This window comes from Chelmon rostratus, chromosome 3 (assembly GCF_017976325.1).
Source record: "Chelmon rostratus isolate fCheRos1 chromosome 3, fCheRos1.pri, whole genome shotgun sequence".
NCBI classification, from domain to species: Eukaryota; Metazoa; Chordata; class Actinopteri; order Chaetodontiformes; family Chaetodontidae; genus Chelmon; species Chelmon rostratus.
Window position 1 is genome coordinate 5768291 of NC_055660.1, and position 16273 is coordinate 5784563.

At 39.9% G+C, this 16273-nt stretch overlaps 2 protein-coding genes across 2 annotated transcripts; both read left to right on the forward strand.

The window, feature by feature from the left end:
- The first annotated feature begins 2906 nt into the window (after positions 1-2906).
- fgg (fibrinogen gamma chain) lies at positions 2907-6516 on the forward strand. The gene is made up of 9 exons (XM_041934110.1): positions 2907-2966; positions 3055-3102; positions 3183-3369; positions 3589-3673; positions 4707-4837; positions 5149-5282; positions 5488-5672; positions 5871-6148; positions 6329-6516. Exons 1-9 carry the CDS (start codon positions 2907-2909, stop codon positions 6514-6516), a joined length of 1296 nt encoding a protein of 431 aa, XP_041790044.1.
- Positions 6517-9597: 3081 nt separating this feature from the next.
- Positions 9598-15735, forward strand: plrg1 (pleiotropic regulator 1). The gene is made up of 15 exons (XM_041933693.1): positions 9598-9737; positions 9961-10067; positions 10975-11111; positions 11383-11436; positions 11520-11613; positions 12274-12364; positions 12461-12559; positions 12681-12773; positions 13218-13367; positions 13460-13561; positions 13819-13921; positions 14042-14150; positions 14630-14769; positions 14929-15122; positions 15204-15735. The coding sequence occupies exons 1-15, from the start codon at positions 9729-9731 to the stop codon at positions 15261-15263; spliced, it is 1542 nt and encodes a 513-aa protein (XP_041789627.1). The 5' UTR covers positions 9598-9728; the 3' UTR covers positions 15264-15735.
- Positions 15736-16273: the final 538 nt, after the last annotated feature.

Here is a 16273-nt window from a genome sequence, read left to right on the forward strand (position 1 = left end):
ACATGACACCTTAAATCACTGCACTGGCTTCCTGTGTGGCAAAGGGTAGATGTTAAGACTCTGTTACTCTATCAAGGTGAAGCAGCATCCGTCCCCCTGCTCTCCATCTGTGGAACGAGCTTCCTGCCCACCTGAGTCAACTAAAACTGTCTGTTCATTTAAAGACACCCCACCTGTCACTCCAGTGAAAATCAGCCTAAAACACCTACAAGGCATACCCAAAGTAAATTCATAGCTGTTCCTGAACCATTTGGAGTACATGCATGGTTTTATAAGTCTGTTAAGTGCTGCCAGCATTGAATAATAGACCTCTGAACACACTAGAAGGCTTTTTTTTCATCTGAATATTTTTTTGTAAATACTGTAGGTGCTCATAGATAGACTATATCTGCGCCTTATTAGCTGGAAAACACAATGGGACCACAGCATGAAGCCTTAGCCCAGTCCAAGTTCAATAAAACAGTAAACAGTACGACAGAAATTGAATATTCTCACGTGTTTTCTGTGATGGTATAACCAGGCGTTCTCCAAAATAGCAATTTATATTTATCTACATGAATATCTAGATTTATATTCATGAAATCTAAATTTTGCCATCTATACTCATATTTAAGGTATTTATGCCTGTATTTTGGCTTTAGATCTTTATATTGAGGCCATTAACCATGTTTATCACTTCAAAAGATGTGTAATATCTCTGTTATATTGAATCCCTTGATTTGAGCTGTAAGTAACCCACTGAAGTGTGAGTGGTTTTCTATGAACCCGGAAAGCACTTTGAATGGCCTTGCATCTGAATCCTTGGTAAAATAGTTAATAATAGCTAAATTATAGAGATAAATCTAATATAAGATAAAGCACAAAGTAAAATATAATGCTGTGGTAGCCTGGTGACTCGAGTATTTCCATTTTATACTTCACTTCACTATATTTCAGATGGAAATATTGTATTTGTACTCCATTATATTTACAAAATTAAGTTTTTGCATAAAAAACAACATGTGATGATCTTATATAATACAACATGTGTCCGAAGATTAAATCAATTTTTACCTTTAAACATCTCTTCATTTCAGTTTCAACTGTTCAAATAATCCAATATTTCACTAAAAATCAAGAGTTGATTTATGAGAACTTCGTTTTTCTTCTTTCCATTAATCATCTGACGACCCCTCAGATTTATTTGGTGACCCTTTGGAGGGGCTGACCCCTCGGGTTGGGACCCACTGGATTAAACTAACTGCGTTTGAAGTAGTTCAAAAAAGCTCCAGCTGGAGGCGCTCCAACAGTCGAATGCTGCTCTATCACTGATGCTTCAGTGTTAACAACACTGCAAACCTGAATAAGCAGGACTCCTTTTAGTTTAATTTAGTTACTTTTTGATTACAATTAAATAAAAATATTGTCAGAAAATGCCACCAATGCCAATGCAAGTAATATTAATTAGAAAGAACTGAATAATTTTAAGAATTAAAACTTTGTGTTCAATGAATTTATATTTCTAATATTGTTTTTCACCAACTAACAAGCATGTTGCTGTATCTGCAATTTCATATGCTGTACCTGCATTGTGCATTTGTCCGGAAGCCCATTGTAGGAAAAGGAAAAAGGGATGACCAATAAAAGAAAAAATCAAAATTATGAGATCACAGATCGCCATTATAATAGAAAAATCCAGCATTTTAAATAAAGTTTGATTCTTTAATAAAAGTGATGAAACAGTGAGTAAATTTTTGATTATTCATGCTTTCTTTTCTTTTCCTGGCAGAAATGTTCTTCTACAGAACGACACCATCAGGCTCCCCATATTAAACACAGAATAAATCAGTTTTAACTGCCCTCCAGAATGACACGTTAAAGCATTTTCAAGATTCAAGATTTAAGATTTAAGATTGCCTTCACTGTCATTGAGCATGTCAACGAAATTTGCATTGCAACTCCTGTGTAGATAATAAGAAAGATAATAAAATGAAATAAAGATAAGAGAATAAAATAAACTAACATGCACTAAAAATATGCGTAAATGCAATAAAAAAGAGATAAAAAATACTAAGACAATAAAAGTATATTAAAACAATAAAATATACCAAGAACAGCTGAATACATAGTAAATTGTATATGGTGAGATGCAGCTGACAATAAAAAATGTCTTGCCTAACAAAAGACTTACAAATGACTGTTGGAAAAATAAAACCATTTTTATTATTTTAGGCGTGATGGCTGATGGTTTACAAACCTAACAACCCATGTTAGGCTCCAGATGTTTATGTTCAAGATGTCCGATTAAGATATATCAACTGACACTTTCCCGCCAGCTCACGGTGATTTTCTGTGGACGTGTTGTGGTCCTGCTCCACAAACAGCTTGATCGCCCAGAATTTGTTGGCACATCTTTACTGACAACACACAGATGGTAATGTTTGCAGGTACACGATATAATGACAATGTACCTTTAAGGAATGACTCACGCTGTCATTTTTATCTTTTGATGATTAAGAATTGCAAATAAGTGGTCATAACTGGAATAAGTTCAGCTTGACTGACAGTCCGATAGAAAGAAAATGCCATCATATACTTGGAAAAGGCAACTTTACACAAATCTGAGTCACTCTCTTCAGCTTGCTTTGTCATCTGGGTTCTACACAGATGTAAAGTTTTATTGTAAAGTCACACACAGATGTGTTGTGATTGCTCAGCTACAGCAGTCACAACCCGTCAAATCTGGGAATTGACCGCTGTTGGAAGTTTGAGTCACAGCTTTGTCCCAACACAGTGAGTGGGATGTTTGCATATGAACCCTTTATCAAACACTGAGCTGAGGACCTTGTCCAGATAAATATCCCGCAGAGTCGAGCAGCTCCTCATTCCCCAAGAAGACGAAACCCACAACTGGTGGCCACAGCAACATGGCTCCGTCGCTTCTTACAACAACAGGACTCCTGTTACTTTTCTCCTTCTCATCAGCAGTAAGTGACTGAATTTAGACTTTTCACTCACGCAGCTTTCTTAAGCACAAAAATCTAAATCGTTTTTTGTCTTTTTTTTTTTGTGCAGCAAATCAGAGGAGACAGCCTCGCAACATGCACCCCAAATGACGGCTTTGTAAGTATGAAGAAAAGTCAGCTTGCGTGTTTTTGCCGCGTGGGTTGCGCATGTTTTTCACCTGTCCTGTCTGCGCACAGGGGAAGTACTGTCCTACGACCTGCGGAGTGGCTGACTACATGCTGAGGTACATGCCAGGTGTGGACAAGGATCTGGACGATTTGCAACGGGAACTTGAAATAATTGCCAATTTGACCCAGGGGGCAGAAGACACTGTCGTCTACATGAAAGATTCTGTTACTTCAGCTCAAAAGAGCTCCCCACAAGGTAACACACTCAGTTCCGTTCCATCTTCATACAGTCTCCTTATTAATGTGATTAGATGGTTCAGTCTCTTACTGTTGTTTACCTAATTCCTCTGTAAAACACTTGTTTTTTAAATGTGACCTGACTCAAGCACAAACCCTTGTTACTATATTTCAAGTGTTATTAAATCTGTGACGAATGTGCTTTAGATTGCTGCTGACTCTGACTGTTTCATTTCAGAAACATACTTCAAAAAGTCATCAAGTATGCTGGATGACGTGCTCCGATTTGAAAAGACCATCATCACACAGGAACAGCAAATATTGTGAGTGAAGCGCTGAAGTTATCGTTATTTTCTATACACTGCCATTTGCTGTAGATATTCTTTTTTGTGCAATACTTTTCATTACTACTGTTGACTATTTTGCTATTTTATTATTATGTATATAATCTTTTTACTGCTCGCTATTTTGATATATTATTATGTATAGTTTGGTCTTTATAGTCTTATTTCAGAATTTTTCACTTATTTCACTGTGTCTAATGCTGCTGCTGCACTGCAATTTCCCAGCTTGGGATAAATTAAGTATATCTATCTATCTATCTATCTATCTATCTATCTATCGAATCTGACATGAAAACTTCAAGTGGTGCAAAGTAACTGAGTACATTTATTCAAGTAGTACACATTAAGTGCAAAACTGTGAGCTATTAATAAGTCTGTTCTGCTTCGTTTCAGAGAGAAATATTGTACCTTTTATAATCCAGTGCATTTATTTGACAGCTGTAGTTACTGATTACTTTGCAGATAAAAAATGTAAACAACAACATGTGAAAATCCTACAAATCATGATGCATTGTTCTAGATAAAACACAGTATGTAAAATATATCAAATTGGCTCCATTTCTACTAGTTTTAATATGAAAGAGCTTCATACTCTTGAAGGCAGCAGTAACAATAATCATAATTATTATAATCATATAATACAATATATAAAATAACACTAAAAAAGCCACTGCATGCTTTTGAACTGGATCATTTTGATACTGGTCTTTAGCAGCATGGCTTGTTTTACTTCTCTGAGCCGCCCACGCCTTCAGGTCAATGCACACTCACCCACACAGTCCGGACCGAACACAGGTCAAGGGGCGTTTCTCCGCCCACTCCTCTTTGCCCTGTAGACGCCGGAGCCCAGACTCACTCCTGACATTTAAAAAAACACGCTTTATTTATTTTTCATTTTATTATCTTCTCATTCTTGGCTTATTCTGTGAAACATATTTTTTTAACTCACTGTGTAAGAAACTGGAACATGAATTACTCAGAACACGGCTCACGTTTGTTCCGGTCTCTCCAGTGAACTTCAGAGTTTAATCACATCCAACGAGAGGAGGATGGCCGACTTGAAACAACTCTCCATTCAGCTGCAGCAGAAATGCAGCGAGCCCTGCAAAGACACGGTGGAGATCCAGACCATCACAGGAACAGGTAAAAAAAAAAAAAAAAAAAAAGATAAATAAATTCAATTCATTGACCCCCAGGTCGTTCCCATTTCACAAGAAGTTTCTCAATCATGCTCATCTGAACAGCATTTGTCCTTGGTTACAGGCTAAAATCAATATGGTGCATCAGTGCAAAGTCAACACATTTATTCCAGATACAATTTGCTGTGACCTCGTTTCAAAAAAGTTATTTCTGAACTTTATAATTCTAAGAAACTTGGACATAATTATTATAAATAAAAGAAAGATTTGTTATAACGTATTTAATAATGTTTGACTTTTCCCTTTTTTCCTCAGACTGCCAGGACATCGCAAACAAGGGCGCCACCACCAGCGGCCTTTACTACGTGAAGCCAGCGAAAGCCACGGAGCAGTTCCTGGTCTACTGTGAGATTGACAGCTTTGGCCGCGGCTTCACAGTAATACAGAGGGTACGCTTCGCTTTAATTAAGGAAACCCCACCCGGCCCCTCCACAAGCAGCCTTCATCCGGCCGCTTCGTGGACTACTTTTCTAAGAGTGACATTCAAAACTTCATTCAAAAAATGTCTTGTTGACTAACTGCAGAAACAGGAGTCGTGATCTCGCACTTCTGTTTAAAAACTGCTGACACCGATCGCTTTTTTTGCGTCCACAGAGACGAGACGGCAGCGTGGACTTCCACAAGGACTGGATCCAGTACAAGAACGGTTTTGGCTATCTGTCACCAGACGACACCACAGAGTTCTGGCTCGGCAACGAGAAGATGCATCTGCTGACTGCCAGCTCGACCATCCCGACTGTGCTGAGGATAGAGCTTGTTGACTGGGACGGCAACAAAAGGTGCACACGCACACACACACACACACACACCCACACACACACGATAACAGATTATGTAAGTGGGGAGCAAAGGGACTCACTGACAAGTCAAACATGACCCTGATTATGAGGTTTGCTTTGAAGAGGTAAAAAAAAAAATGACTCAGCAGAGGCCACACAGAACTAACATGAATCCTCTCTGTGGCCTCCTCGCTTCAGGTATGCCGACTACACCATGTTCAGGATTGGATCGGAGGCCGACATGTACCGCCTGACATACGGCTACTACTTCGGCGGCGACGCTGGAGATGCTTTCGATGGCTTTGACTTCGGGGATGATCCCAGCGACAAGTTCTTCACCTCTCACAACGGCATCCAGTTCAGCACCTACGACAAGGACAATGACAAGTACGATGGCAACTGTGCTCTGCAGGACGGCTCCGGCTGGTGGATGAACAGATGTCATGCGGCACATTTGAACGGCAAATACTACCAGGGTAAGACCGCATGGCTAAAAACCAGGGCCAAACCCTTTGATTGGTGCTCATTTGCATGATTGGTGCTGTTTAAGGCCCAATATTTCTGTTTTATTAACAATTAGTGCCCACATGCACAAAGAAAGATGCACACACATCATTTGATGTCCACTCTGAGCTGTCTGTCTTCTCTTCATGTAGGCGGCAGGTACACAGAAAAGGATGCAGGTGAGTTTGGCTACGACAACGGCATTATTTGGGTCACATGGCACAACCGCTGGTACTCCCTTAAAGAGACCACCATGAAGATCATCCCCCTCAGCCGCATCACAGCAGGCACTGGACAGCAGGCCGGGGTCAAACAGTTTGCCGGACTTGGAGATTCTTAAGAAGCAGCCAGAGGTGTTTGTGGCCTGTTCAGGCTGCAGTCAACATGTTCAGCAAACAGCAGCAGCCGTGTGAAATGAAATAACAGGCCTTCATGGAAAATTTATGACTTTATGATGTGTCTTGGTGTGACTGGGGCATTTTCTTGCTGATCTGACCCAGCAGGACACTGATGTTCACATTTTCCTTTTCGTCGTCGGTGTGTTTTGAGCACTAAATAAATGTCTTTTCTTAAGCGAGCATGGTTTGTCATTACTTCACTGGACAGTCTTAATTTGGGCTGAATGGCTGCCAGCCTGGAGAAATAAAGTCCAAATGAAATGCAGCTGTTTTGTGATGCAGTGATGAGACAAAAGCACCTTGTAAAAATAAATATGCTAAAATAAAATACTGCATGTGTCTGAATTGACTGCAATATTCAACATTCATATTCAAAATATTCAAATGTTTTGTCGTAGTATACAAAGTGACCCGAAATATATACATGTATGTAACGCAATGCAACAGGCTTGAATGTCGTCTGATATAATCAACACTATCATAACACAGTGTCAATAAAAATAATTTTTCACTAATGTAGTATTTGTTAGAGAACCTAAGATTTAGATTACATGATGATCTGCAGGGGTTTCAAGCTCTCTGATCACCAGGTCATATTCCTATGGATAATACACACACACACACACACACACACACACACACAGGCACACATGCATGGGAAAATAGCATCTTATTGCTTCACATTAAAACAAACTGCTTTTTAATTATTAAGCGATCATTACAGAGGACCTTTTACAGAAATTAAATGCAGTTAAAAAGAAGCTAAAATCAGTTTGGTTAATAAGCATTTATACGCAATCCATCTGTAGCCTATTGACCTACTTTAAATAGGCACTTTAAAACACTAATAAACATTTAATGAAGTTATTTCAAATAAACTGCTGTTCATAGAGTCTCATCATTATCATTAGCTGGTTTGATAAAAAGAAAACAGTTCTGCAGGCCTCAATCCTCCGACATGTTTTCTTAAGCATTCACTTTGATTTATTTGTACAACAAATTACTCATTCAGGATGCTATATTTATTTTCCTAACTAAAACCTTAGTTTACACTTTATAGCTCAACCTCGTCAGGTTATTTACATTAAGAATAACTTGCTCCTAGTATTTCAATTAAAGATTATTTTGTATTTATTATCTTATTTATTTCTACTTTGACCATTTCTCACCATTTAAATTATGTTTCATTATTAATTTCTGTATTTAGAAATAAGGGGCATGTTGAAGGTGGAAGCACCCCTTTCAAGTTAATTCCTTCTTCCTGTACCACCAATGCTACCTCGGTGTACGTCAGGGGTCATATCTTGATTGTTTTATTTTACTTGAACTCTATTTTTATGTAACCTTTCTGTTACCTGGGATTGAGGAAATTGAAAAACAGGAAAATTTGTTTACATGATGTGCTGTAAGACCTGTTATGATTTTGTTCTAAATAAAAATTTGAATGAAAAAAAAAAGGAGAACTTGCTCCACGCTTACTTTTCAGGGGCTGACTCCAGAATAACACTTTCAGATGGAATAATATTAACTAACAAACTGCGGCAATTATACAGTTAAATTTTCACTGACCGAGGTTTTGTGGCCAAGTTCTTATCAGAACGTCACCGTTGACGTATTTATTTTGATCCACTTTTGGACAGTTTATCTACTTTGCATTGTGTACTAGTCCTACTTGTCCACATGCATCATCACATTTGACAACCAGTCCAAATTCCATCTGGCTCATTGTGCCAGGTTTTGCCAAATGACAAATGCCTTTGTGTCGCCTGATGTTGAGGATCATTTAGAAAAATGGTGTTATTATAAAAGACTGCTACACAGTCCAAAGTCCCTAAAGTCAACAAGTGTTTTTGAGATTGGTCTCACAATAAAACAGCAAAACTTGGCAGGAGAATTTTGGTCCTGAACAAGATCGTTTGGTTATACATAGTCCTACAACATGGCAACACACGCACTTTGCACCAAGTGGGTACATTCTTTGGCACTGAAGGGTTGGATAACCATTAATCAGTGTACTCTAACCTGGTACAAGAGGCAGAAAAACCAAACTTTGGCCTGTGCTTGTAAGCGTGTTCGTACTGCAGTCAAAAATGCTACTTAAAGTAAAAAGGTATTAGTACTTGTTCTGCAGTAAAATGTCCCCAGTGATTGATATACTGATATATTTGATGTTATAAGATTGTCATTACTCATGCATCAGTGTGTAAGCAGCTTTATATATATATACTTTATGCATTTAATAAGTAGTTGCAGTTATGTCATTATGCAGTGGTTCTAGGAGTCGGGCCTCTCAAAGGGTCAGAAGATAAATGTGAGGGGATTTAATGGGATTGAAAAGAAGAAAAAACAAAGTTCTGGTTCACCATTTGTTGTCATATTTGTTTTCTGACCTTTTCTCTAATCTTTGCTTTTTAAATATTGGATTGTTACTTTGTAATTAAACCATGTGAAAAGTGTAGAGGGGAAGTGTCTGTTTGGTGGAACTGCAAACAACTCATAGACATCTGAAACGTGACAAGGGGCTCCAACAAGAGTGTGATTTTTTTATTTATTTTTATTATTGTTGTTGTTTGAAGGGGTCAAATCTCATAAAGCTCAGGAACCACTGGTTTAATCTTTAACAATGTCTTATAATTATTGTAGTAGGCATCTTAGCTTATCGTGTGAAATGTAACAAGTATCTAAAGCTGTCAGATAAATGTAGTGGATTAAAAAGTCAAATATTTGCCTCTGAAATGTATAGTGGAGTCTAAGTATTAGGTAGGCCGAGCATACAATGGAAATAGTCAAGTAAAATATGAGTAGCTTATATAAGTAAAAGTACTCAGTTACTTTCCATAAGTGATTATTTGTGAAAATGTTAACATTTCTAGAAAACATAATTTTGTACAAAGGTAGGTAAGAGGGTGTTTGGGTGTCGTTTTGGTTGCATCTGTTGGTCTGCTGCATTGGCTCACACTTCCTGGCCGCTAGGTGGCGCGAACAAAATACTAGCAGCTGTTGGTGTTGTTTACTTCCGGGTCGTCTACTTGTCGGCTTGTGGTGATGTTCATGTATTTAGGAGTGTGATATATTTTTGTGTGCGACCAAGCAGTAATCGTTGAGAAAGTATTTTCTTCAATCGTGGTGTTTTATCCGTGCGTGTATCACCACGATGACTGAGGTAAGCCGACGTTTGAAGCGTTTTCGTGGCTCATTCTGTGCTCCCGCTCCGCCGCTGCCCAACGTATACCACGTTGGGTCCGGCTAATTGCTGGACCACGTTACGTTAACGATACGTTTTCTTGTTTGTATTTTTTTATATTCAACGATACTCATTTATAAACATTTCCGACTTTGTTAGTAGTTAAATATGACTTGTCTAAGGCACATATTTACTTCCATAGGATGTCCAGAAACACTCAGTCCACACTCTGGTCTTCAGATCTCTCAAAAGGACGCATGATATGTTTGTGTCTGACCATGCGAAATCCGTCGCACTGGATGATGAAAGGTAAGTCTGTCTAATTACATTAATACCTGGAGTAGAAGTGTTTGAACTTTATTTCTGTCTGTCAAGTGCATTACATGATTCAGAAATCTTAAACTGGTCTCCAGTGTTAGTCTAGTCCAGCTCTGAACAGTTTAACCTTACCTGAAGTGCAGCAGTTTTTGCTGCAGATCAGACTAATGTGGTCAGTATGGAGACAAAGAACAATGAAAGTGCCCTTATTTTTGTTTTCATGATAATGATAAGTGTTTCATGGAACTTAAGTTGGAACAAGATTATGTCTCGTAGCTGTTTGAAATTATGCAGTTGTTTAATAAGGGACAATGGGAAGAGAGTTACTTCCCTTAATTAACCCCTAAACTTAAGAAAGTCCTCCTCAGCCTTCTATGGACCTTAATGTTTATTTACTTGTCATTTAAAAATAATAATAATGCGAGTTTGTAAGTGTTTTTGCAGAAGAACTTGCTGCCAATGAGTCACTTAACTGTAGGGCTGGGCAGTCTTAATATTCATTGATACAGTATTAATGATATTTTCCTGTAAGACAAATATATTACATGTAAAATGTAGGAGAAGAAATAATGAAATATATCTTGTGACTGCTGTATGATATAATATTTATATCTCCACGACATGGATTTGTCAGATATTCATTGCATTAACCAAAAAGAGATCAATTGATTTGTGACGCATGTCAGTATTGTGATATAAAATCACTATGACAGAAGACTTTGTTGCTCTCTCCTAGTAAGATAACATCAGTAATGTTCAATGAGTTCTATTTTTTATTAATTATATCAGACTAAATCCATTTCTTGCCTAGTAAAATCATAGCATGTTAAAGAGTGGAGTGAGCACATGCAGGATTTTGAAGGAGAAAATGATGCCTCATTGTCTCGTGTGTTTCCAGCTTCAAGTTAAAGATGGATGTGAAACTGAAGACGGAGTATGGTGCAGTTTTGCACATGCCTGTCCTGAAGGAGGGGAAAAACAGAGTGTCACAGCTTCCGGGCAGCATGCATGGTCAACAGGGCAACACACTGCCAGGTGAGGAGGAAACAAACACTGCATGTTACCCTCAGAATGATGACTTGATTTGAGTATTTCCATTTTATGCTCCTTAAGACTTGTACTTTACTATATTTCAGAGGCAGATATGGTACCTCTCTACTACTACAGTCACTTAAAAGAAAATGTGGGGAAAAAAGCATCTGTGATAAATTTCATTTTCATGCCTCCAGAAAGCCCAGTACACAGAAATGTTTTCTAACTTATTTGGACTAATTTGAATATAATTATCTTGTTGTTTGTCTTTCAGGGGATGAGCCAGAATACCTGATCGCCGGGACACATGCTTATCCCTCTGGACCCGGTAAATACTATGCTACTAATTTAGCCACGCTACGTGCTTGTAGCAGCATTGTTGTAGTGTTTACAGTGTTTGTCCTTCAATAGGAATAGCTTTGACTGCTGACACAAAGATGCACAGGAATCCAAGCGAGGGAGGGGTCCACTCCATGGCGCTGGCTTTGCCGCCCTCACAAGCCAGGTAAGTTTTTCCTCCCCGATGTCTAAAATGAGTAAATTATTTGTAGCAATTTGGTGTAAATAACCCTGACTAGGCACATTTTCAGAATTTTTCTGGATTTTTTCACAACAAAAGTTACGGAGGGTCACTGAATTTTGAGAAGTTGAGAGAAATTCAGCACAATGTAAAAATTATTTGTTCTTGTGGCACGATTTGGTTTTTAGTCAAAACTTGAATACATATATTACTGGACTGAAAATATTTCACTTTTTTCTAATAATTCAGTGAGCTAGCAGAGGACACAGTTAACATCATCTGCTAGTTTTGGCTTGCCAGCAGGTGCCATTTAGGATGTAGCTTGATTGAGCCTTCTAATCGACTTTTAATTCATCTGTTTCCATTCATCCTTCTCTAAATTCTGGATTTTTACATTTCTATGAGAAGAGTTTTCAGATTTGTCTGATAATGATACAGTAAATGGTTTGGTTGTGTCTGCATTTGACATTGGACATACAGGCTGAACGTGTCACTCGTATATTTCCATTTTTATTACCGTTATTTCCCAGAAATTCCTGTCAATTCCCGTGGGAATTTCCACCTCGAATATTCCCAGGATTCTGCAACCCTGAACACAATTTATTCATATGCAGTATAAACAATGTTGTTGTTGTTGAATTTTAGGCAGGACGCGAGCCGCACCGCAGCCAGTGTCGGTGACATCCATCGACACGCAGGAGGAGCTGAGAGATCTCACCCTCCGTCGAGTGCTCTGGTGGGTCGCAGTGTATTTCCTCTCTCACTTCATGTGATAGCTTGTTTACCCTTTCTGGAAAGAAACCCGAGCTGATGACGGACTTATTTATTGTAGTCACTCATGGAGGGAGGCGGCACCAGAAATTCTTCGCTCATGAGAAAAGCACCAACCATGCCTAAACCCCAGTGGCATCCGCCATGGAAGCTGTTTCGGGTAACTACATCTCACTGATCCAATTCATGTTTTGTTTTCCTTTGTTTGTGGATATACTCGACACACTGATGTCAAACTCTGGCCTGCATTTATTTTTAACAGCAGCATGTTTATCTGACAGGTCATCAGTGGTCACCTCGGCTGGGTGAGGTCCATCGCTGTGGAGCCTGGGAATCAGTGGTTTGTCACAGGGTCTGCTGATAGAACCATAAAGGTGAGTAAAGCTGGAAATAATCTCAATTTCTGGTAGAAAATGTAAAAGAAAAAATGTTATCAATGTCTTTTATGCTTCACTTGTCCTAATGTAAAAAAATCAATACAAGTTATGAGCATGAAAGCTCCTTTCCATTCACTGAATCTCACTGATTCAGACTGAGAAGCAGTTGAAAAAGAAAATGACGTCTGACAATTTAATCCATTGTGTCCTGAGTAAGCTTATGCATGGCAGAATGGTTAATAGCAGCATCATTACACTCTGCTCTTTTCTTTTGGACCTGCAAGCAACATAAAAAGCACGTTTTCAGTATCTGCAGCTGCAGATTTTATGGTAATATCCCGCCTGCCACCACGGGATGGCAGCCTGGAGACACTTTTTTTAACTTTCTGGAAATCATCATTGATGCTCATAATATGACCTGAAGGCTGTTTGTTTCCACAGATCTGGGACCTGGCCAGTGGGAAACTGAAACTCTCCCTGACTGGACACATCAGTACAGTGCGTGGTGTGGCGGTCAGCAATCGCAGCCCCTACCTCTTCTCCTGTGGAGAAGACAAGCAAGTCAAGTGTTGGGATCTGGAGTATAACAAGGTATGATGCTGTAATGAGAGGGAGGTTAACGTGACTGACTTTCTTTGTAAAGCATGTATAACTTACATTATTCTCCTGACAATGTGCATTAGGTCATCAGGCACTACCACGGACACCTCAGTGCTGTGTATGATTTAGACCTACATCCAACTATTGATGTGCTGGTGACGTGCAGCAGAGATGCCACAGCAAGGGTAAGCTCATACTGTGCATGTTTGTTATTCCATGTATGAATGGTTAATGTCGCAATGACGTGATTTAACTTCACAGCTTCAGCCCATGTTTTAAGAAAGGCCTCTCCCTGTTCACTTCAAGTGACCTGAGGTCACATGGATTTGAAAATGTCATCAGGGGACTGTAATTGAATATGTTTTGAACATGATGTACAAGTAACTAGGTCTCTGCATGGTTCATTAATTAAACGAGTTTCACTTCTTCTCTGTCCATGCAGGTGTGGGACATCAGGACAAAAGCTAACGTGCACACACTAACCGGCCACACCAACACTGTGGCCACAGTGAGATGTCAGGCTGCAGAGCCACAAATCATCACCGGTAAATACTTTTTCTGTTCTTTCAAACCAACAGATGATTCTGTATCATCAGTATGTGTGGAAGTTGCAGCTGCTTGGATGGTCTTTGTTGATCTCAGCTGACTGATTTACCCTCTCGCAGGCAGCCACGATTCAACCATCAGGCTGTGGGATCTGATTGCTGGAAAAACCAGAGCAACTCTGACAAACCACAAGAAGTCTGTCCGAACTATTGTGCTGCACCCCAGACAGTAAGTTACCTCAGTCACCAAACCCAGCACGCATCGTTTCATCGCGTAGTGCTGAAACAGTCAGGTAGTACTTGACAACTGTTGAATATTTGATTGACAGTCAGTCATCAAGTAAATGTCTTGAACATTAGCTGGTTTCCATTTGTTAGGATTTGTTCTTTTTGTCCAAACCCAAATCCAGAAAAGCTGTGTCAAAACAATCAGAATCAATCAACTGACAACTGTATTACAAAGTCTTCCTGAGCTCATCTAGTTATGTCCTTTATCCCGTCGTGTGTTCACAAAGTGCTGAACCTCGCTCCATCCTCGCCGTGAACGACTGATCCTTTCCAGGATGCTCCTTTCATACCCAGTCATGATACGATCACCTGTTATGTTGCAACTTGTTTGAAACGTGTTTTTAATACACTGTTATGAAAACAGATTCTGAGTTTATAGTAGACCTAACATGTTGTCCCCTCATTTCGTGTGTTGTGCAGATACACGTTTGCCTCTGGTTCTGCCGACAACATCAAACAGTGGATGTTTCCAGATGGGAACTTCATCCAGAACCTGTCGGGCCACAACGCCATCATCAACACTCTGGCTGTGAACTCTGATGGCGTGTTGGTCTCTGGAGGTATTCACAAGAGCGAGTTCGCTTGTTTCATCTACAGATTGTTAAACTTTTAATTCTGTTTGTGTTGTGTGTTCAGTGATGCGGGTGATTACAGTTTTGGATTAGAAGCGCATTAAGCTCAGATGCTGATTCGTCGTACGCTGTGTGTTCGCCCTTTAGCCGACAATGGAACCATCCACATGTGGGATTGGAGGACGGGCTACAACTTCCAGCGGATCCACGCAGCTGTGCAGCCCGGATCTCTGGACAGCGAGTCGGGCATCTTTGCTTGCATGTTCGACCACTCGGAGAGCAGACTGATCACCGCCGAGGCTGACAAGACCATTAAAGTATACAAAGAGGACGACACCGCTGTAAGTTACGCCGTTATGTTTAGGACTGGAGTGTTAGTTCACATGCAGCAGAGTTTAACGACCCTGTTTTCTTTCTTGCAGACGGAAGAAAGCCATCCAGTCAACTGGAAACCAGAAATCCTGAAGAGAAAAAGATTCTAATGATATTTTTTTATTCGTCTCACAGTCACAGTTTATTTCTACCAAATGTTGTAGATACATCCATCAAATTTTTTTGCTTCGTACTATTTTTCCCATCAGACAAACCCCAAGTCCCCTTTCACTCTAAAACCCATTTGCAGTCTTCATCGTACGATGTCAGTCCGATCAGGCGGCCGTTCCGGACTGCCAGGAAGCTCCCCGAGTGCCTGTTCTTGATGATGACGGTTCTGTGGTGGCTCTGGTCTGTCTGATCCACCAACAGCAGCCACTCTTCAGACGCAGACAGACTGGCCTCAGAGTAGACCTGGTTCCTGCTGGGGTCAAACCCTGCCAGCGTGTTGAAGAATTAGTTTTTTGTATCGACTCAGTGGACTCGCTGCTTGTACAGACGTGTTAACAAGCTTTGCCCCTTTTTACTGGCTTGCAATGTGAAGTTTATTTTGCTCCATTTAATAAAAAAAAAAACACATTTTTCACACACTTCCTGTTTCTTTTGTTCAGTAAAGGTCGGTGTCTGTGCTTACCGAGGTATCTGTTGGTGACAACGTTCCTGTAGTATTTACAGCCGTTACCCTTTATCTCCTCCCAGTAACAATGATCTCCAGGCGTCTCATTGAGCTCCACCGTGTATCTGCTGTCACCGGTCAGGTGAGTTAGCTGCTCACCTGCAAAGACACGAGGATGCACGCAAACTTTAATAGTAGTCTGCATTGTTGCGCCTCAATGTAGGTCTCAAGGTTGCTTTTCAGATTAAAGGCTTCACCCCAGCTACGTAAAATTAATGTTGTGGCCTACCTTAAAATTGTCCCAGTTAAACCTGGGTAATTCACAAGCATCAGTTGTAATAACAAAGAGTCCACATGAAAACATCCATCAGAGGAACATTTTTTTTCCTTCAGTGCTTTATCTACGTGTCTACCTGACTCGTGGATGTAGAGCTTTGAGAGCGCATGGCGAAAGCCTCGACCCGGTTTCTTCTTAAGGCAGGGCTTCGATGGTTCCGGCTGATC